This window comes from Chrysochloris asiatica, unplaced genomic scaffold (genome assembly GCF_000296735.1).
Source record: "Chrysochloris asiatica unplaced genomic scaffold, ChrAsi1.0 scaffold00117, whole genome shotgun sequence".
In the NCBI taxonomy this organism is placed as follows: domain Eukaryota; kingdom Metazoa; phylum Chordata; class Mammalia; order Afrosoricida; family Chrysochloridae; genus Chrysochloris; species Chrysochloris asiatica.
In genome coordinates this window covers 10,324,810-10,348,265 of record NW_006408635.1, presented here as the reverse complement: position 1 = coordinate 10,348,265, position 23,456 = coordinate 10,324,810, and the positions used below count along the sequence as shown (strand labels likewise).

At 41.3% G+C, this 23,456-nt stretch overlaps 2 protein-coding genes across 2 annotated transcripts in view; both read right to left on the bottom strand.

Annotated features, from left to right (window-relative positions):
* Positions 1 to 23,456, bottom strand: part of SLC22A3 (solute carrier family 22 (organic cation transporter), member 3) — a 160,335-nt gene that overhangs the window by 9,235 nt on the left and 127,644 nt on the right. Inside the window, exons 8-9 of the mRNA XM_006868471.1 lie at positions 13,952 to 14,060; positions 12,795 to 12,907 (exon numbers count right to left, since the gene is read on the bottom strand). Coding sequence (XP_006868533.1) covers positions 12,795 to 12,907; positions 13,952 to 14,060 — 222 coding nt within the window. The remainder of the gene's footprint in view (positions 1 to 12,794; positions 12,908 to 13,951; positions 14,061 to 23,456) is intronic.
* Positions 4,619 to 4,951, bottom strand: LOC102834975 (PHD finger-like domain-containing protein 5A-like). The gene has a single exon (XM_006868470.1). The coding sequence runs from the start codon at positions 4,949 to 4,951 to the stop codon at positions 4,619 to 4,621; it is 333 nt and encodes a 110-aa protein (XP_006868532.1).

Here is a 23,456-nt window from a genome sequence, read left to right as displayed (position 1 = left end):
TCTCTCATACTTTGGACATATTGTCAGGAGGGACCAGTCATGGGAGAAGGATGTCATGTTTGGTAAGGTGGAGGGTCAGGGAAAAAGAAAAAGACCATCCCCCCCCCCCCAAGTGAGATGGATTGGCAAACTGGCAGCATCACTGTGCTCAAGCGTGGCAATAATTGTGAGGTTGGCCCAGGGCAGGACAGTGTGTCATTCTGTTGTACATAGGGTCGCTATGTGTTGGTACCATCTCGACGGCACCTAACAGCAACAACAACAATGTTCCATCACATTCATGAATACGTTTGCAGCAAATATAAATACCTATGTGCAAATATCCTCTGCCAAATCTTTATATATTTGTGGATCTACTCCCACTCTCCCTCCCACACTTGCTCAGCCTGTGTATCTATCATGTATGCACCTGTTGTTGTTGTTGTTAGGTGCCATTGAGTTGACACCGACTCAAAGTGACCCTATGCACAGCAGAACAAAACAAGGCTCGATCCTGGACCAACTTCACTATTGTTGCCACACTTGAATCCATTGATGTTGCCGCCTGGCCAATCCATCTTGTTGGGGGTCTTCCTCCTTTTCTCTGACCCTCCATCTTACCAAGCATGATATCCTTCTCTAGAGACTATTCCCTCCTGACAATATGTCCAAAGTATGAGAGATGAAGTTTGGCCATCCACCTGTAGTTCACCATCAATACAGGTTTGTGTATGACAGTATCAACCTCTGTTGACTGTAACTCTTGCACTTCTCTTTGTATTTCCCCATGCCTTCATCATTCTTCTGCCAACATCCTTATTGTACACTTCCTTCCCTTTCATCCAAGCTAACACTTATCTATTCAATAAGGAAGACTATAGGACATCTGAAACATGTGAGTTATGGTGTTGGAGGAGAATATTCAAGGTACCACGGGCTACCAAAAGAACAAGCTGATCTGTTATGGAAGAAGTGCAGCCAGAGTGCTCCTTGGAGGCCAGGATGGACAGACTTCATCTCTCATACTTCAGACATACTGTCAGGAGGGATCAGTTCCGAGAGAAGGAAATCATGTTTGGTAAAGTGGAGGTTTTGACTATGCAAAGGTTTTTGACTGTGTGGATCATGACAAGCTATGGACAACAATGCAAAGTATGAGTATTCCAGAACACTTAATTGTACTCATGAGGAATCTGTACTTAGACCAAGAAGCAGTTGTTTGAACAGAACATGGGAAAACTGAATGTTTTAAAATTAAGAAAAGTGTGCAACAAGGTTGTATTCTTTCACCATACTTATTCAACCTGTAAGCTGAGCAAATCGTCCGAGAAGCTGGGTTCTATGAAGAAAAACATGGCATCAGGATTGGAGGAAGACTCACTAACAACCTGCGATATGCAGATGATACAACCTTGCTTGCTGAAAGTGAGGACTTAAAACATTTACTGATGAAGATCAAAGAGCACAGCCTTCAGTATGGATTATGTCTCAATGTAAAGAAAACAAAAATCCTCACCACTGGACCAATAAACAACATTCTCATCAACGGAGCAAAGATTGACGTTGTCAAGGACTTCATTCTTCTTGGATCAACTGTCAACACTCATGGAAGCTGGAGTTAAGAAATCAAATGACGTATTGCATTAGGCAACTCTGCTGCACAAGACCTTTTGAAAGTGTTGAAGAGCAAAGATGTCAGCTTGAGGACTAAGGTGCGCCTGACCCAAGCCATGGTATTTTCAATCACCTCATATGCATTCAAAAGCTGGACAGTGAATAAGGAAAGCCACAGAAGAACTGATGCATTTGAGTTATGGTGTTGGAGGAGACTATTGAAAGTACCATGGGCTGCCAAAAGAACCAATAGATCTATTTTGGAAAAAGTGCAGCCAGAGTGCTCCTTAGAGGCCAAGATGGCCAAACTTCATCTCTCATACTTTGGACATATTGTCAGGAGGGAACAGTTGCTAGAGAAGGACATCATGTTTGGTAAGATGAGGGTCAGAGAAAAAGAGGAAGGTGCCCAACGAGATGGATTGGCCATGTGGCAGTATCGATGGACTCAAGTGTGGCAACAGTAGTGAGGCTGGCCCAGGATCGGGCATTGTTTCGTTCTGCTGTGCATAAGGTTGCTATGAGTTGGTGCCGACTCGATGGCACCTAACAGCAACAACAAAGTGGAGGTTTGGAGAAAAAGAGGAAGATCCCCAACGAGATGGATTGGCACAGTGGCAGCAGCAACGGACTCAGGCGTAGCAACAATTGTGAGGTTGGCCTTGTACTGGGCAGTGTTTTGTTCTGTTGTGTATAGGGTCGCTATGAGTCACTACTGACTTGATGGCACCTAACAACAACAACCTCTAACCAGTGAACTACTCCCCCTTCTCTCTAACCCCTGACAATCATCAAAAAATGTTTCTTTGAATGTGAAAACCTTTTCTTGACTTTTTACAATAGTGGTATCAAACAATATTAGTCCTTTTGTGATTGACTATTTTCAGTCAGCATAATGTCCTCCAGGTTCACCATATTACAAGGTGGTTCACAGATTCATCCTTATTCTTTAATGTTGTGTAATATTCTATAGTGTATTGATATATATTAATTGATAGCTTTCATTTTGTGGGTGGTTTTTGTGTGTGGTGCTGCTAGCTTCTTTGTTACACATAACTTTCAGTGCTGAGTTCATTTTGTTTGTGGGATTTCTTGTCATTTTCTATTTTGCTGTTGTTTTAATACAAAGATTTACAGCCTCAGAAACCCTACACAGGGTTGCCATGAGTCGGAACCAATTTGATTGCACTTGGCAACAACAACAACAACAACAAATCTTTATGATTTTTTTTTATTTTGATAAGATTTCTTAATTCTCTTTAAGATTACCCTGTAATTTATTAATTTCTTCCCAAGTTTAAAACTTTCTGTTCTTTCTTGAAATCAACTTGACATCCTTGCCACTTGGAAGTTCTGTAACTACACTATTGTCTCTTTTTGCTTTGCAGTTGATACAACTGGTAACTTACTTTCAGTCTTTTAAATTTGTTTTACTTTGGATGTTTTTACATCTGGGCTGACTCCTGGGTGGTATTGCCATATATATTAACCTCAGGTTGTGGCTGGTTGTTGTTTGTTCTCTGCCCAAAGAACTTCCTTCTGCCCAAAGAACTTCCTTCTTCTATTTATTTATTTAGTAAAGATGGTCTCGTTTTTTTTTTTTTTTTTTTTACAAAATCCTGTAGTTTCTGTTTATCTGAAAATGTCCCAATTTCATCATCATCTTTGAGGAACAATTTTGCTGGGTAGGTAATTCTTAGTTGGAATTTTTCTTTTTCTTTCAGTGTTTTGTAAATATCTTCCCATAATGTTCTTGCTGTTGAGAAATCAGAGCTTCCTTTTATTAGTTTTCCTTTGTAGGTAACTTTTCATTTTTTCCGAGCTGCTCTTGAGGTTCTTTCCTTGTCTTTGATTTTGCAGAGGTTGATTATAATATGTCTTGGTGATTTTCCTTTGGGGTCTATCCTATTTGGGTTTGTTCAACTTCTTGAATGATTATCTTCTCATCTTTCAGATGTTAGGGGAGTTATCACCCTTTGACAGTTTTCTTGAATCCTGATCACACATCAGTTATTCCTTTTGATGATGTTCCACATAAATCTTAGACTTTCTTCAGATTTTTCCTTCCTTCTTTTCTGATTGTTCTTCTAGCAGACTAGCATTGAGAGATTTGTCTTCAAGCTCACTAATTCAGCCTTCCATTGATTCAAGTCGACTCCTCTGCCCTTACAATGTACTGTCCATTTCTGAAATCTTATGAATTTCAATTTGCAGAGCTTGTGTTGCTTCTAATTTTTCATTTTTTGGGTCTGTTTGTTTTATAGTGCTTTCCTGAATCCCTTTACAGTTTTTTTTTTCTTTTTTTTTCTGTATTCTTGCTTCCATCTGCAACTTTCTCAACCTTTCTCTCAATTCGTTGCAGGTAAGTAAATATCATTCTTTTGAATTTTTTTTTTTTTTAAATAAACACCAACTTTATTAATATAACAACAGAAAGAGGTCTCCTATTTCTCAGGAAAAAAAAAAGAACAACCCTAAACAACGAACAGCATGAAACCAGTACTACCTGGTAAGCTTTACAGGATGAAATCCCACATTTACTGTTCTGACAACCCACCACACCCTGAAGACGTTCCATCCAAGGCAACCGCCATAAGACCTACTGTAAGAGCATGTTTTGCACCGTGGGAATGAGGTTAGCTTCATAGGCAATTTCCCAAACTCCTGGGAGACTGAAATGTGATCACTCCTGTTTCAGAAGCTCTTGGTGTAGAACACATCCATGTGGAGAAAAGTTGGAGAATGGAGGCTTGCATCTCAAATCCAAGAAAAAATCAAAAACTAAGCTGTTGATTCTTTTGAGACAGTCTGCCAGAGTGTTCTATGAAGAAGCCTTTTCTGATCCTACCACGTGTTCGGGTGAAGGGTGAAGGGTGAAGGGTGTGGAAGGCGCCAGTAGAGTAAAACAAGGCTGGGGATGCTCTGGACTCCACTTCCTTTCTGCTCAGTGTCTTTCTGCTGGTGGGTGTTTTTTTTTCTGGCAGTTGCAGCAGCTTCATGAGGGGAGGAAGGGACCACTGGCCAATCACCTCTTTTTGAAGCCATACTTTTTGCGTTTATAGAAGAGATCTGTCTTAGAGCTCCCCAAATTGACAATCTTTGGGCAACCATCTCTATCCTTCTCCTGGATGGTGCACTCCTTACAGTAATAGGCATGAGAGACTCCAGGGTCCCCACAGATGACACAGCACCCCTGGTAAGAGCCGTAATTACACTTATCACATATACGCACCAGGGTGCAAGGACGCACATAGGAGTCACAGATCACACATTTGCCATCACATTTTTCACACAGTCTTCCGATAGCAACGCCAGCCTGCTTGTGACAAAAAATCAAATCCGGATGGTGCTTAGCCATAGCTGCCACTCAAACTGGTCGCTGGAAACTCTTTTGAATTCTTTATCAAGCAGTTCTTCCTGATACCATTCTTCCTCAGAAATGTTTTGATTTTACATTTTGGTCACTTGTTTGAGCCACTCTATCTAGTTTCTTCATGTGAATGGAAATTGTTGTCTCCAAGACACTGTAGTGTCATTGTATTTGCACACAACTGATTATTGTATTTTGGTGTGTCCTTAGGTACTCACAACCTGCTTCTTAGTAGGTATGATAGAGAATGTGTGGGCAGATCTCTGTCGAATGTGTAACATAGTGCAGGCTTGGTTTAGCTGGTGATGGTTGTTATCTATTGCTGATCAGGTGTTATAGGAGCTGGTAGTGGCTTTTGTTCAGTGAGTGGGGCAGCAGGGGGTTCAGTTGTGTCTGGGCTATATGGGCAGGCATGATTGCTGTCTCTATAGGGTAGGACAAGAAGAAAAACCAAATGCACAACACACACAAAAAAGAAATACACAAACAAAAAACAACCAAAAATAAAGAAGAAAATAATAAAGAATAAAAGCAACAACAGGCTGAAGCAACAATAAAGAATAAAATAACAAAAGAAAAAGGAAAGGAAAATAGAGGAAGGAAAAATGGAGAGAAATTTTTAAAAAGAAAAAAATAAAACAACCCAATAAAGAGAACAAAGGAGAGTGACCTCCATTAGTCTTTCTGTTTGTCCTACTGTGGTGGCTTCTGTGGTGATGCTGGAAGCTACACTTGGAAATACTAGCAGGGTCACTCACAGTGGACAGGTTTCAGAGGAACTGGAAGATGAGCCCTCAGTTTGGAAGGGACTCAAAACATGACTAGGTAGAAGTGCCTCCTCAAAGCAGAGCTAACCTTAATGACGTGAATGGAATAAAGCCACCAGGACTTTAATTTGCTGATGGAGCATGACTCAAAATCAGAAGAGATAGCTGCTAACATCCATTAATAACAGAGACAGGGAATGTACAAAGTATGAATCTAGGAAAATTGGAAGTTGTCAAAAATGAAATGGAATGCATAAATATCAATATCCTAGGCATTAGTGAGCTAAAATGGACTTGCATTGGCCATTTGGAATCAGACAATCATATGGTTTACTCTGCTGGGAATGACAAATTGAAGAGGAATAGTGTCTCATGCATCATAAAAACAAACAAACAAAAACCATTTCAAGATCCATTTTGAAGTACAACACTGTCTATGTTAGGATAATATTCATATGCCTACAAGGAAGACCATTATTTTCATATGCCTACAAGTGAATACCATTATTATTCCAACTCATGCATTAACCACTAAAGCCAGTGATGATGAAGTTGACGATTTCTACCAACTTCTTCAGTGTGCAAATGATCAAATATGCAATCAAAATGCGCTGATAATTATTGTTGATTGGGAAGCTGGAAACAAAGAGGAAAGACTCCTAGTGGGAAACCATGACTTGGATGATACAAATGATGCTGGAAATTGCATGACAGAATTTTGCAAGACCAACAACATATTCATTGCAAATACGTTTTTCTTTAAACAACATGAAAGGTAACTATATACATAACTATAACTATATCCTGGTGTGGCACTGTGGGTTAATGCGCCAGACTGCAAAGCCATTTGAACTACAAGGTTGGTGGTTCAAGCTCACCAGTCACTCCTTGGAAACCCTATACAGGGTCTCTATGGGTCGGAATCGACTCGACGGCACTTAACAACAACAACAACAACAATATACATGAAGGAGTTCTGGTATGCTGCCATAATTGGATAATCATTGGACTTCTAATTACACAGTTCGCAGTTCAAACCCATCAGCTGATCCTCAAAAACCCTATACAGGGTTGCTATCAGTTGGAACCAACTCAATGGCACACAACAACAACAATATCCATGAACCTCACCAGATGGAGAACACAGGAATTCCACAGGAATCGGTGGAAGGATACACTGTAGAAGCTCAGGTCTACATCAGGTCATGAGCAGACTGTGGAACAGACAATCAACTGCTCATATGCAAGTTTAAACTGACACTGAAGAAAACGAAAACAAGTCCAAGAGAGCTAAAGTATGGCATTGAATGTATATCCCACCTGAATTTGGAGAGAATCTCAGACAGATTTGATACATTAGCGACTAATGATTGGGACCTGAATAATTGTGGGGTGACATCAAGAACATCATCCAGGAAGAAAACAAACATCATTAAAAACACAGGAAAGAAACAAAAGACCAAAATGAGGTCAGAAGAGACTCTGAAACTTGCTCAGCTGTAGAGAAACGAACGCTGAAAGAAACGAGGAAGTAAAAGAGCTGAAAAGAAAAATTTAAGGAGGACGTTCAAGAAGACAAAGTCAAGAATTAGAATGAAATGTGTAAACACCTGCAATTGGAAAACCAAAAGGTAAGAATGCTCACAGCAATTTTCAAGCTGCAAGAACTGAAGAAAAAATTCAAGCCTTGACTTGCACTATCAAAGAATTCTATGAGTAAAATACTGAATGACGTAGAGTGTATCAAAAGAAGGTGGAAGGTGTACACAGAGTCATTGTACCAAAAAGAAATGGATGACGTTAAAGAGATAGTATATGATCAAGACCCAGTAGGACTGAAGGAATAACTCCAGACTGCGCTGAAGGCATTGGTAAAAAAAACGAGACTCCAGGCATTGATGGAATACAAATTGACATGTTTCAACAAACTGATCCAACACTGGAGGCACTCAGTTGCCTTTGCCAAGAAACTTGGAAGACAGTTACCTAGAAAACTGATGAGAAAAAAATACATATTTGTGCCCATTCCAAAGAGAGATGACCTAACAGAATGCAAAAATCATTAAGCAATATCATTAATATTACATGCAAGTGAAATTTTACCGAAGGTAATTAAAAAACGTTTGCAGCAGTACATCAACAGGGAGCTACCAGAAATTCAAGAGAGATTCAGAAGAGGTCATGGAACTGGGGATATCATTGCTGATGGATGGATCTTGGCTTAAAGCAGAAAATACCAGAAAGCTATTTACTTGTGCTTTATTAACTATGCAATGACATTAGACTGTGTGGATCATAATAAATTATGGATAACATTATTAAGAATGGGTGTTCCAGAACACTTAATTGTCTTCATAGGAACCTATATATAGACTAAGAGGTAATCATTTGAACAGAACAAAGAGTTACTGAAAGGTTTTGAATCAGGAAATGTGTACACTATCTTTCCATCATACTTATTCAATCTGTATGCTGAGCAGAGAATCTGGATTATCTGAAGAATGTGGCATCAGGAGCCTGGGACAAAACTGTAGAGTAAGCCAACACACTGAGCCGACCCTCTGCAACAAAGACATGGGAGATGGCATAAAACAGATTCAGATGGTAATCCTGTAACCTTAATCATCAGAGGATAGGGAAGAGAGGTGGACTGAGTATCAACTGGCAGAGGAATCTGTACAGGAGTAGTGAGAAAGAAAAACAGGCAGAACTGTGGGTTGGCCTAGTGTAGCATGGCCATCTTGAGCTTTTGTGAGTAGCTAAGGAGCTCTGGTAGAATAGTGGGTACGAATTGGGCTGCAAACCGCAAGGTCAGCAGTTTGAAACTACCAGCTGTTCCATGGAAGAAAGATGAGGCTTTATGCTCCTGGAAAGATTTATAGTCTTGAAAACCCTGTACAGGGTTGCTATGAGTCCGAACTAATTCCATGGCACATAACAATAACAACAACAACAACATTGATATAGAGCCTGTATGCACAGGACACAGATGGAGGTTGGCAGCAAAGGGATGTGTTTCCTCTTCTTCCTGTGCCCGCCTGGCAGCCAAGGGCATGGCCAGTTCCTGCCCTGGTCCACCCAGAGGCCAGTGGCACCCCCTTCTGGCAGCCTCTGTTCTGCTTGGGATAGGCACCGGGTATGGTGTTCCTGTTTCTGGAGGCATGTTAATTTGCCCTGAACTTCACAGTGAACAGAGAACTAACTTTGTCCACACATCTAGTCTCTACCCCATCCACAGGAGACAGGTGGCGGATGCCTGAAAATATGCCAATATACAATCATCAACTAAATATAAATACAATACCACAGTGTCTTAAAGAAAATGGGAAATTTCAGCTTACGCAAAGAAAGAAGACAGAGTACCTCAAACAAGTGACCAAAATACAGAGTTAGAAAAATTTAACAGATGAAATGGCATAAGAATGACCTGATAAGGAATTTAAGAGAATACTAATCAGGCAACTTCAATGGGTTGTGACAAAGACTGAGAAAACTACAAATGAAGTCAAGGAGAACATAGGCCAAACTATGGAAAATTTCAGGAAACAAACTGATGAAATAATAATAATTAAAAAAAAGGAAGCCATACAAAAACAGCAATTAGAAAGCCAGAAGAGTAACACTAACAGTGAAGAAATAGATACTACTCTGAGAGGATAAAGAAATGAAAGTGAATTAATGTAAAGTTGAATTACTGTGTTTGAAGAAAATTCTTTGAATATTCGTTAGAAAGAGGAAAAATCAGAAAAACAGAAAAAAGAACAAAAAGGTCTGATGACAGCCTTATATTTATGTGGGGCGCCATCAGGAGGAATAACATATGTGTGATAGGAATTCCAGAACAAGAGGAGAAAAAAATAAAACAAAACAAAACCCACAGAGAATATTGTCCAAGAGTCGTTGGAAGAAAACGTCCCTAACATTATGACAGACAAAAACTTAGCTATTCAAAAAGTTTAATGAACTCCAATAAGGATGGACCCCAAAAGAAAAACACTAAGACTTACTATAATCAAACTTTTGAAAGCCAGAGAATTGGTTTTATTTCTTTTGTTTCTTAGGGAAGAATCTTGAGAGCAGTTCATGAAAAAAATGAAGTTACCTATGAAGGAGAAGTAGTATAACTACGCTCTGATTTCTCAGCAGATACCATGTAGACAAGAAGACAATGGAATGGCATATCTAAAACGTTGAAAACAAATTGCCAAGCAAGAATAATATAGTCAGCAAAACTGTCCATGAGATATAATAGTGATATTAAGGCATTTTCAGACAAATAGAAATTAAAAGAATTGGTAAAAACTAGACCAACCTTGCAAAGAAATATCAATGGGAGTTATTTAAACAAAGAGCCAATAACAGTGTGAAATAACAGGCTGTTGTCTTCTGTTGTCGGTTCTCTGGCCAAAGGACTCCCTTTAGTATTTTTTGGTAAGGTTGGTTGGGTTTTTAACAAATTCTTTTAATTTCTCATTTATAATTTTGATGGAGCCTAACAACAAGAAGAAGAAGGTATTGTCCATGGTCAGGACATGTAATTCAGAAGCAGTCCTGCAGTCCCTAATGGTGTCTGAGGCCAAGGCAGCTGGTTATGAGAGTCCCTGCTTGGTCAGGACTGGATGGGACTGCTTTGCTGGTCTGAGGACCAAGTGCCTCCAGACACTGGGGTGGTACACTTGGTGCCTGACTCAAGGCGGTGAGGTTCCAACCTCTAGCAGACCAGGGGCTGTGCAGGAGGTGGGTGAGGGTGGGGAACAACAGAGAATAACACCTTTCTCATCGCCAGCCACTGATGTGCTTCTGCACTGTCAGGCCACTGTCTGTTTCAGATGCTGCTCAGAGTTCAACACTACTGTGCTGAGTTAAACCAATCAACAGTTCACACATCTGTCTCCTCTCTCACTGTCCCAGCTCAGCTTCTTCTCCTCATCAAGAGTCAATCCAGTTCTCTATCCTTTCCTCTGAGGCGAGTGATTCAGGATTACCATCTGTATCTGTTACATTCGGTCTCTCTTTTCTTTGTTGTAGAGGGTCTGTGTGGAGTGTCTGTCTAGTCCACCATCTTGCCAAGTCTATTTGTTTCAATTTTTCCTTTGTTGTTATTAGCTGCTGCTGAATCAGCCCCTGACTCACATACACAGTAGAAGGAAATGCTACCCATCCTCATAGTTAGCTGCAGATCAAACCATGTGGTTCATAGACTTTCCGCTGGCTGACTACGGAAAGCAGATGTCATGCCCTTCTTCAGAGTCTTAGTCTGAAATTTTAATATCGCCTATATTTAATAGCAGGATCACAAAATTCCTGTAGGAGCCCTGTGGTACACTACCTAGAGCAAGCCATAACCCACTTCAGTCTGCTTCAACCTGGGTTCTGCCCTGATTACCAGCTATGACCCACCACTCACCAGCAGACCCTTGGTCATCTGATTCCTGCCTACCTCTCCAGCATCGTCTCTCTCAGGCAATACGCCACATACCACCCTCCACCTTTTAGCCTCCTGGTTGCTTGAGGACACATTTTCCTCTTGCTTTAGGCCTTTCCACTATCTGGAGTACCATCCCACACTTCTCACTTGGGTAACTTTCATTTGTCTTCAGATCTCAAAGTAGACATTACACCCTTCCACTGTTAGATGTAACTGAGCCAAGGGTCCCTGTGACATGATCTCAGTATTTCAGCATTTCTCACCTTCAATCATAACTGAGTTTCAGAAAGTGTGGCTCACTCCCCTATAAACTTTGAGAAGAAAGGGACTGCATTGGAGCACCAGTATCTAGCTCCCCAACATTCATCCGTGGATCAGGTGCAATCTCAAATGAGCAGACCAACATCTCTCCTAGACCACAATGAACACTGAACTTTATCACCAGAACTCTTTAAAGAATTTGAAGTGATTTTTTTATTGAACACATGGGTGCCAAATGGGAAGACGTTGACATACTGTCCTTAATAAAGTCAAAAGGATTTTTGCATTGATAGGGAAGTATGTCTTCATGATCTGAATAGTAATTTCATTCACATTTGACTGTTGAGCAACAAAAGAAAGACGCTCCCTGCCAGGAGCCGGAAGTATATCTGTGGGAAGGTAGAGTAAGGCAGAGGCCAACTGTGTCCTTTACAGTGGCGTTGGGAGAAAAGGGTGTGAGATCCAGGCAGAAACCCATGCCTAGCACTTAAGATTGTTTGTTAGTGCCACTGAGTTGATTCAGACCCATAGTGACCCTGTTTGGGGCTTCTGAGGAATGGCTGATGGATTTGAACTGCCAACCTTGCAGTTCAAATCTATCTTGTGGTCCTGTGTTTATCCTATAGTGCCACACCAGGACTTGAGAAGCACTGAATTAAATAATCTTAATTATTCCTCCCCAAACTATGATTCTATCCCGCTACAAGTTCCATGAAGGTAGGGAGAAAGCAGGAGAGATCTCAGGAGGTTATGACATCTCTGTAGACAATTCTGTGCTTCAATTGTTTAAGCATAGCATTTTTTTTGCACAAAGCAAATGAATACAGAATACCAGTTAATTTGAAGCATTTAAAAACATAATGCAATTTTACACTTATTTTTAAATATGCTGAAGGCTCAATTGGGTCCCATGAAAATGATTGTTCCTGTCCCCTGATACTATAAAAGGCTTTCAACAATATTTGATTTTGACTCAGCATCTAAACAAAGAAAGTCAACCTGAACAATCAATGTACATGACTATGAAAGGCAAAAAATGTAGAGAAAAGCATTAAGAAGAACAAATATGATAATAAACATTTTAACACATGGCACTGCACAGAAGGGCTCAATGTGTGGTTACTGTTACGGTTATTCTTGTTGTTATTGTTTTTTCTTGAGAGCTTGTTTGGACGGGAGCAGAGCTTAAGGTGGCCAGGACATTAGAGAACCCCACTAGGCTCAAAAGGGGAGAGGATGGGCAATAAGAATGAAACAATGGAAAGTCCCAGAGAAAAAGCTCCCGGTTTAGTATTATCAATGCAGAGCCTGTGACTAGCACAAGTGGTTTTCAATTGGTAAAAAAAAAAAAGTAACACAGAAAATGAGTTCTTACCAAAGATGATAAGAGGTAGTTCTAGCCAAATGGCTGCGAGTCGAAAGAGCAGAAACGGGGCTATGATTCCCCCAAAATCACACAAACCTGAGCACAGTGAAACTCCAAAGTTTCTGCAAAACAAACAAAAAAATAGGTCTATTTTAAATGAAAAAACAAAAAACAAACAAACCATAAATTGAAGAAACACAACATGTTCAGACACAGAAGTAAAGTGGAGTTGTTAGCATGCGTTTGGTGTTTGGTGTGTCTGACTTTGGGTACTATGACCCCTGTAGGCCACCAACTGAGTCCCAGAGAGGAGGTGGAGAGCACCCACAATTGGGATGGGAAGGCTTGTTACTCAGTTGTGCCGCCTTGGTCCCCTAGCTGGACCTTAAGGTGTGTCCACGGGAGAGTTCTTGGCCAAGGAGGCTGACTTGCATTAATTAAGCCATGAAGACTCCTGCACTTTGTCCTCTCCTGCCCCTAATGCTAGGCACAGGAGGTGGTCACAAGAGGGGTCGTGGCCTTGAAATCAGGTAACACTGTAAACACAGAGCCAACCTGTGACCCACCCAAGTGAACTAACCAGGGTTTTGACTCCATGCCTGCAGGCATACCTCCAACATAATGCAGGTCCGACTCCTGGCTACTCCAATAAAGTGAATATCATCATAAAGCGAGTCACATAACTTTTTTGGTTCCCCAGTGTATATACAAGTTACATTTGCACTAGATTCTAGTCCATGAAGTGTGCTACAGCATTATGAGAAAGTCTGAAATATTGTAAGAATGACCAAAATGTGACTTCACGTGAGCACATGCTGTTGGAAACATGGCGAATGTTGGAGACTGGCTCAAGGCAGGGTGGCCACAGACAGTGAATTTGTAAAACAGGCCATATCTGCAACGTGCAATAATACGCGATCTACCTGTACTGGCTTTCCATCTACCACAACGGTTCATAAATGAGAAACATCTCTATCACAGGATGTGGCCTACAACAATGCCAAAAGCAGTGATAAGTTACTGTGCAGCTCTTTAACTGACTGAACTCAGCCCAAATGGATAGACTGGCAAGCTATGGAATTGATTTCATCACATTTAAGTCAACTTAAAACATTTGGCTGCAGAGAGCTACCTATGAGAAGCCATGACATTTATATTGGAATTACCGTAATGTTGTTGGGTACAATTCTGAGTTTACCAAATAAACAATTTCAAAGGCCATGGTTATCCCTAGTCTTCCTAGGGTGGCAACTGTGGTCCTCAACCATGGTATCCCTGTAAACACAAAAAATTTGGAAGGGAAGAGTTAGTGGTCTGCTTTCATTGACATTCAACAAAACATCATGAGGCATTTACTTCATGTCCCTCCAGTCTAAAGTTTCGCTAATTTTAAACACAAATGATGAATACCTTGCTAAGAGTGCAGCGAGGTTTTGACAACAACAACAGGAATGGCAGCTAGCACTCTCCATGCTGGATACAGTCTCACATTCTCTAGCAGAGCGTTTATCATGTTCATTTTCAGATGAGGAACAGGGCCTCAGAGAGGGGAGGTGGCCTCTATGTTGAAGGTTGTACAATTTGTGGAAATAGTCTCAAGGCCTGGACTCAAACCTCTAGCCTCTGATTCTAAAGTCCATGCTCTTTGTACTATATCTGGCTATTTAAAAGGTAAATGAATGCTACTCAGAAATGGAACAAGAAAGAAGAAGGATTTGTTAGGTAAAAAGTCCCTTCCATATTCACTGGGCAGAGCAGTGAGTGACGGCAAAATAGAGGCTATGACAATCCAATCTTTAAATAACTTCTCATTTGCTCAAAGTGTGTTGTTGGCTTGTTGCTAGGTACCATTGAGTTGTTTCCAACTCACAGTGACCTTATGCACAATAGAATGAAACACTGCCCGGGCCTGCCCCATCCTCACAATCAGTATGCTTGGGTATTGCTACTACCACTATGCCCATCTATTTTGTTGAGGGTCTTCCTCTTTTTTGCTGACCCGCTACTTTGTGAGAAGGAGTAGCGTGATGCCTTCTCCAGGGACTCGTTTCTCCTGATAATGTGTCTAAAGTATGAGAGATGAAGCCTCACCATCTTGACTTCTAAGGAACATTCTGGCTGTACATCTTCTAATACAGTCCATGGGACCTTTAATATTCTTCTCCAACACTATAACTCAAATGCATCAATTCTTTTTCGGTCTTCCTTCGTCACTGTCCAATTTTCACATGCATACGAGACTACTGAAAATACCGTGACTTCAGTCAGGAGCACCTTAGTCCTCAAACTGACAACTTTGCTCTTGGACACTTTACAGAGGTCTTGCTCAGAAAATAGCAAATATCGACCTCAGATACAAATAAACAACGGAGGTGCAATAGTTACACATTGGGCAGCTTAAGATGAGGCAGTCTAGTTCTGTGATGATTATAGTCTTGGAAATCATAGGAGGCAGTTCTAGTTTTGCCCTTGAATTGCTATAAGTTGAAATCAACTTGCCAGAAATGGGCTTGGATGTTTATGATCCATAAATAGAATGGAATATTACTTAGTCTTAAAGACAAATGGAGTCCTGATGCATATTACAACATGGGTGAACTTTGAATACATGCAGAGTGAAATATCTAGGTTAGGCAAATATACAAAGTCGATGGTGGTTCTCAACGTTAAGTGGGTAGAAAGGAGGGAGGGGAAAAGGGGACTCACTGCTTAGGGGAGACTAAGCTCCTATGAAAGGTGATAGGGATATTTGGATGTCCATAATTGTAATGGTTGAACAACATGATAACCATAACTAATGTTGGTGATCTATACACACAAAGCCTGTTGAATGGAGTAAGATTGGTTACATGTATTTGTATGTTTTCTATAATAAAAAATATGGGCCTTACCATACATGTTTATTTACGTTCTCAAAAATAAGGGGAAAAAAAGTCTTAATCCAACAGAGCAGGAGAATCTTGACATGAGATTGATTTGGTTTCTAGATAGCAGCAAGGCTTTGAGGGCTGAAGCCTTTGGAAGGGGACCATCTGCCTGGTGTGTTATCACTAAGGGGAATGGCAGAGGGGGGACAATTGGACTCCTGACCACTGTGGAGCTAGTTTTCAAGGACACAGCAGAGACTTCCTTCTCAAAGGGCCTGGACTCTCGGGGGCTCAGCAGGACGGTCTACAGCATTGTTTTTAATATGGTGTCTGCTCAGAAAACGGTTCTTGAATGAAAGTTCATGGGAAAAGTCCGTTCTTTTTTAATTCCATTTCCCATGAACTTTTTGAAGGCCTCTGATAGTTCTATAATCTAACCCTGTTCAGAAGGTAGAAGCAGTGATGTAAAGAGCGCTATGGTGTGTGTCCTCATGCCCAACAGCATAAGGACCTATGTCATTTACTGTCTTTGTTAAGCCTAGTCTTGCTCCTTACCCCCAAAGGTCTCCATTAGAACAATACAGGTTTTTCAATGCTAATTCACTCATGGATTTGACAATGAACTCTTAGGGATGTGCATGTGAAGAAACACAAGTTTCCTCCAGAGTCACAAGGGGAAATGCCAGAAGTTCTCTCTCCAAATATGTTCTGCCTTTTGTGTCTTAAGGTCTGAGGGGCTGTAAGTCATCCCTCGAAATATCCTAAGAGCTGTGCCAATGGTGCCATCTTTTCCTAGGATGTAAGACTGCACGAACCAGAGCAAAACCAAGCAAGCTCAGCGTGTCTGTATTTCATCTCTGGAAACGAAAGCTTTACCTTTCATATTCAGACTCACTCTTTATTATTTTTTTAAGTAGAAAATTCAACAGGAACGATTAAAGACCTAAAGGGGGCAATCATGCTCAGTGGGTTATGCAGGTCTCTTGAAGATTATTCCATAAATCATTTTTGTTGTTCTTAAGTGCCATTGAGTCGGTTCCAACTCATAAAGTGACCCCGTATAGGGTTTCCGAGGAATGGCTGGTAAGCTTGAATTGCTGACTTTGCAGTTCCAATCAACCTTGCATTAACCCACAGTGCCAGGACTCCACTCCACAAACAGGAGCTAAAACTCACTTGTACAATGGTCTAGAAGGGCAATACCAAGCCAGACCAACTGCCATCAAGTCAATTCCAACCCATGCTGCACTCCACATGTTACAGGAGAGAACTCTGTAGTCCATTGGATTTTCAAGGTTGTGATCTTTCTGAAGCAGATCTCCAGGCTCTTGTTCAGGGGTAGCTCTGGGTAGGTTTGAGCCACCATCTTTTAAGCTGGTTACCATGTGCTTTAGCATTTGCACCACCCAGGGACTTTTCTGGAAAGGCCAGAGGGGGAAAAAAGATTCACAAATCTGGATCCTTGCTGTGAGGCCCTTCTTGGTAGCGTCTTGATTGCGAACTGGCTCAGAACATGCTGATGGATGTGATGTTTTCTCCCAGATGAAAACACCTGCATGCAGCTCTCACGTTAACAGGGAGGGAGTGGTGGGGGAATGACCATCTGCTCTGGTGGGAACAGTTGTAAACATGTGTTTATCTAGGCTTTCCTTTTTCATTCCAACCAGGCGGGGGTGGGTGGGGGAGACCAGGAAATGCCTTCATCCCCTCCTCCACTAGCAGGTGGTGCTCAGCGCCAGGTGCTGGGTAACGGGAAGAGGAGATGCTGCCAAGATGCTCTGGGCCCTCTGCCAAGCAGTACAGCCTCTCCACTAGCTGTCTGCCATCAAGAAGAGCTGCCTGGGAACAGGGAGTTTAGCTGAATTGAGGAGGAATAGCTCAGAAAATGACGAGGATGGTAGCACAACTCAGAGAATGTCATCAACGTCACTGACTTGTACATGTAGCGAGGGCTGAATTGGTGCACAGTCTCAGTGACAGAAGCCTTGGTGGTGTTGTGGGTTAAGCATTGGGCTGCTAACCACAAGGTCAGCCGTTCAAACTCACCAGCTTCTCCATGGGAGAAAGATGGGGCTTTCTGCTCTCATAAAGGTTTATTCTCAGAAACCCTAAGGAGAGTTCTCCTCTGTGCTATAGAATCATTTTGAGTTGAAATCAACTAGAGAGCAGCAGGCTTTATTCTCAGCAACAACAAAACACATCCAAACTGATTCAACAACAACAAAGAAGGTGGGCTGCTACTGTGCAGATAGTTTCATTATCCAGGTTAACTACTTCAGGTCACCGTCACTCTGTGCAGAATCCAGACAGCTCTGTCTGTCTGACCAGGTAGGTTCACAACTGATGTTTGGATTATTTGACAGAAGGAACCCAAACCCGAGGCACCAAATTAAATACACACGCCTTGAAAAAATGTGTGATTCATACCGTGAATACAGAGAAATAACTAGTTAGTTCAGTAAACCATCCAGACAACGCTGTAAAAACGGAACCCTCGTGAAGACAGGATCTATCCTACAGGATGACTCTACCATTACCTAAAGAATTTTCAATGTTTTCCCCAAGGGGCAAAGACCCTACACTAGGACATAGAATTCGCCAAAATGTGTAACAAAAGAGGAGTTCCAAAGGCACTGTACTGCTCATTCATTGAAGAGTAAAATAAAAACAATTTATTTGATAGTTATCCTGGTCTAGTATTGTAAGATAAGCACTGGATTACTAACCACAAAGTCGGTGGTTCAAACTCACCAGTCACTCCTCAAACCCTATAGTGGTTGCTATGAGTCTGAAACAACTGGACAGCACTTAACAACAACAAAGTAACTATTGTCTATGTATTGTCTCAGTAATACACAAAATTCATCTTGGAGTGGCATCTTTTACTAGCAAAGACAAAACAATTAAAAACATGCATGTTGTTGACAGGCACCGTTGAGTGGGTTCCAACTCATAGCACCTGTGCCATTCTTCCAGGTTGCTGAGTTGGAGCTCATTGCTACAGTCACTGGGTCAGTCCATCTCATACGAAAAGACATCCCAAAGCTGAAACTGTCTATCGGAAGAAGCAGGGCTCTCTCTCTCTGAATGGGAATTTGGTCAAACTATCAGAGACCTCTAGAAAGATAGCTCCATTATTGACTAAAAGATGCAGGGTTTAAAGCAAACACAATTTTGTCTCTTTGCATGCACCATCTGCGTTGAGTTCTGCAATAAAACACACCAAAGATTCCTCACAGAGATACCTAAATGAGGAAAGAAAAGAGAACTTTTCCATTTCAACAAGAAGACTCTTATCAACACTGTGAGGCTTGTAGCCATCCCAAATAAGCTCAAATTAAAGATGGTGAATGGGCAGTGATAAAGAAAACTCTTTGTTTTCTAGACTTTCATTAGAGTTAACAAATGTGGGTCAAAAACAGAGAGGCTGAGATGCAGATACGGCCAGAGAAATGGTGTCTTTCTCCAGAACGTCATTCTTCAGACCGTGAAAAGTTGGCCTCAGGGGAGGGGGAGCGGGGAAGCTGTTTTCTCTCAGATAATTTTGGAGCTGCTTCCTCTGACAGCCTCATCAGTATTCTCCACCAGGCTCCTCTTGTTGCCCATGACATCAAGAACGACCTAGAGGAAACAGCCTTCCGAATGCTAATTCAACAGCCAGGGAGCCAAGTCCAGAACTGACTTTAGGTTAGAAGTAAAGACTGTGGGATCCAAGTGAGGCATCTCTCTTCGGTATTCACATGAAGCACTGGGTCTTTGAAACTGATTCTTGCCAGTCATGAATGAACAGCGAGTGGCTATAAAAGCAACCAGGTCTTTAGAATACAGAAAGGAACTGTGTCCAGAGTAAGAGCATTTTGTTTTCAGCCCGGCTAAAAACCATTTTAAAGCATCAATCTGGAAAGCCACAAAATTAGCCTGATTCAACTGAAAGAGAAAAGTCTATCCTTGGATGTAGATTTTCTCAATGTTCAGAAGGTGTTAAGCCCTCAAAAGTCCAAACTAGCTTCTGTGGAGTCAGTCCCAATTCATGGTACCCCATGTGTGTCAGAGTACGATTATGCTCCACAGGGCTTTCAGTGGCTGATTTTTCATAAGTAGATGCCACTCATGGCACCCTCACATGCATGTCAGAATGGAACTGTGCTCCACAGGGCTTTCAGTGGCTGATTTTTCATAAGTAGATCCCATTCATGGCACCCTCACATGTGTGTCAGAGTAGAACTGTGCTCCACAGGGCTTTCAGTGGCTGATTTTTCATAAGCAGATTCCATGAATATCATCCATGTGAATGTCAGAGAACTGTGCTCCACAGGGTTTTCAAGAACTGACTTTTTGGAAGTAGATCACAAAGGCTTTCTTCTGAGGTGTCTCTGGGGTGACTAGAACCACCAACATTTCAGTTAGAAGCTGAGCATATGTTTGCACTACATTAATTGGCAGGACATGTTATCAGGAGGGACCAGTCCCTGGAGAAGGACATCATGCTTGGTAAAGTAGACAGCGAAAAAGAGGAAGATGCTCAAGGAGCTGGATTGACACAGTGGCAGCAACAAGTGGGCTCAAATTTAGCAATTGTGAAAATGGCGCAGGGCTGTTGTGCACAGGGTCGCTATGAGTTGGAGCGACTTGATGGCACCTAAGACAACAACAATAAATTAAGGGTGGGGATAAAGAGATAAACAAGACTTAACAGCAACTGGTTTTGATTAGTAGATACTAAGTAGACATGCTTTGATGGACAACAGATTCTCCACCATTGGGAATGTGTTAACTTAAGGAAAATGACATCAGTGTAAACAATTGGCTTCTGCTTAGTACCCGATCACTTCAAGATGACAGAGATTTTCTTTCTTTTCTTGTCCTAAATGTTGGCATTTATGAACTGATTGAAGGATGGGTCTATGGGTATGCTGTAAATTCACCAGCCTTCAATAAATCACTCATCAGCAGAGTGACTCTTCTGACTTCCATGATGTGCAGCGCGCTGGCCACTGTCTTTCCTGACCTTCTGAGGGCTATTGAAAAAGACAGGCTCTCTGGAGCTGACACAAAGGAGCCCCAGAGGTCCAGCTCCCATCCGCTGGAACATGGCAACAATTAACTTGCTCTAATTCACATGCTTCCTCCTCCCCCCAGCCCCTGCTGTGCTCCATGGTAGAGACCATTTAGTTGTGTGACAGTCTGGCGTCATCTGCAACCTCTGCCTCACACTGACGCTGTGCAGTCCATTGGCCAGTAAGTTCTGTGCAGTTGAACTCCCAAACATCCTGGGATTTATGCTCTGCCAACCCAGGCTCCCTGCCATGTTCTTAACTCATATTCACTTCATCCCTCCTTCTTTATCTCAATTGTCTAAGGGCTATGGCACTGATGAGACCCCACTCACACACATCACCTCCCAAAGGTCACTGGACAATGTTGGAGCTCCTGGCACACACACAAGACTATACCCATAGAGCCTGCCCAGCTCTTGTAGGAACATTATGGTCCATCAACAACAGACAGAACCCAGACTAGTGTCTTTAACTCTGACACCTATCTTCTAACTTGGGAACCCTCACTTACCCTGCCCTCCCGGTATCTTTCTTTTCACCCTTCATACATTCTGGCCTAGTTTCCTAATGCTGCCATAAAAACAACAAAAATACCTCAAGTGTATGATTTTAAAGATGACAGTTCACTGTCTTCTGGTCCAGGAGGCTGTTAGGTGCTGTCAAGCTGGTTCTGACTCATCGCAACACGATGCACAACAGAATGAAACACAACCTGATCCTGTTCCATCCTCAAATATTGTTATGTTTGAACTCACTGCTGCTGCCACTGTGTCAATCCACCTTGTTGGGGGTGGGGGGGTCTTCCTTTTTGGTGTTGACCATTCACTTTACCAAGCCTGATGTCCTTCTCCAGGGACGGGTCTCTCCTGATAATACATCTAAAGTACCAGAGACAAAGTCTTACCTTCCTCACTTCAAAAGAGCATTCTGGTTGTACTTCTTCTGAGACAGATTTGTTTTTCTGGCAGTCCATGGTACTTTCAATATTCTTCATCAATACCATAATTCAAATGCATGGATTCTTCTACAGTCTTCCTCATTCATCGTTCTGTTTTCACACACATATGAGGTAAGGGAAATTACTATGGCTAGGTCAAGTGCACCTTAGTCCTCAAGTGGCGTATTTGCTCTTGAATGCCTTACAGTGGTATTATGCAAAAGATCTGTCAAATGCAATGCATCCATTGATTTCCTGACTTGAGCATTGACTATGGAGTCAAGCAAAATGAAGTCTTTGACAATTTCAATATTTTCTCCATGTATTATGATGTTATTTATTGGTTCAGTTGTGAGGATTTGGGCTTTCTTTACATTGTGGTGCAATCCACACAGAAGGTTGTAGTCTTTGATCTTCATTAGTAAATATTTCAAGTCTTCTTCTTTCCAGCAAGCAAGGTATGTCATCTACATATCATAGATTATTAATGAGTATATTAATGATTATAATAATAATAAAAATATCCAATGTATATTTTTCATATATTCCAGCTTCTCGGATTATTTGCTCAGCATACAGATTGAATAAGCATCAAGAAAGGATACAACCTTGACACACAACTTTCCTGAATTTTAAGCCATTCAATATCCCCTTTTCTGTTTGAACAACAGCCTCTTGGTCTATGTACAGGTTCTTCATGAGCACAATGAAGTGTTCTTGAATACCCATTCTTCATAATATTATTCATACTTTGTCATGATTCACACGGTTGGATGCCTTTGCACAAGTAAACATCTTTCTGATATTCTCTGCTTTTAGCCAAGATCCATCTGACTTCAGCAATGATATCACTCATTTGACATCTTCTGAATCTGGCACTTCTGAAACCACTTTTTGAGTGATTTTCAGCAAACTTTTACTTGTATATGATATTAATGATATTGATTGATGATTTCTGCATTCTGTTGGGCCACCTGACTTTGGCATAAGTATAAATTTGTAGCTCTTCCAACTGGTTGGTCGGTTACGTAGTTGTCTTTAAAATTTCTTGGCATAGTCTAGTGAGTGCCTCCAGATTTGCATCAGTGTGTTGAAAGATTTCAATTTGTATTCCATCAATTCCTGGAGCCTTATTTTTGCCTGTGCCTTCAGTGTAGCTTGGACTTTTTCCTTCAGTACCATCAGCTCTTGATCATATGCTGCTCTTGAAATGGCTGGGCATAGAATACTTCTTTTTAGTATAGTGACCCTGTGTATCCTTCCATCTCCTTTTGATGCTTTCTCTGTCAGTCAACATTTTGCCCATTGTTGTTGTTAAGTGCTGTTGAGTTGGTTCCAACCCATAGCGGCTCTATAAAGGGTTGTCTAGAAGTGGCTGGTGTGCTTGAACCACCGACCTTGTGGTTCAAAGTGACTTTGCAATCCAGTGCATTAACCCACAGCACCACACCAGATAGAACTAAAGGATTGAAAAAAAATTTCAGTTCTTTCAACTTGAGAATTGCTCAGTGTGTCCTTCCTTTTTGGTTTTCCAACTTCATGTCTTTTTACATTTCATTATAAGAGTGGACTTGCTCTTTGACATTTCCTATTCAGCTCTTTTATGTCATCATTCTTCCAGTCACTTTAATGTCTACACTTTCAAGAGCAAATTTCAGAGTTCTTTTCTGACATCCATTTTGTTTTTTTCTTTATTTCCTGTGTTTTCAATGAGCTTTTGCTTTCTTTCTGCATGATATTCTTGATGTCATCCCACAACTCTTCTGGTCTTTGGTCATTAGAGTTTAATGAATCAAACCTGTTCTTGAAA

What these genes read in the sequence shown, in the direction of transcription:
- LOC102834975 (XM_006868470.1), bottom strand. Translation starts at nt 4,951, where the DNA reads ATGGCTAAGCACCATCCGGATTTGATTTTTTGTCACAAGCAGGCTGGC.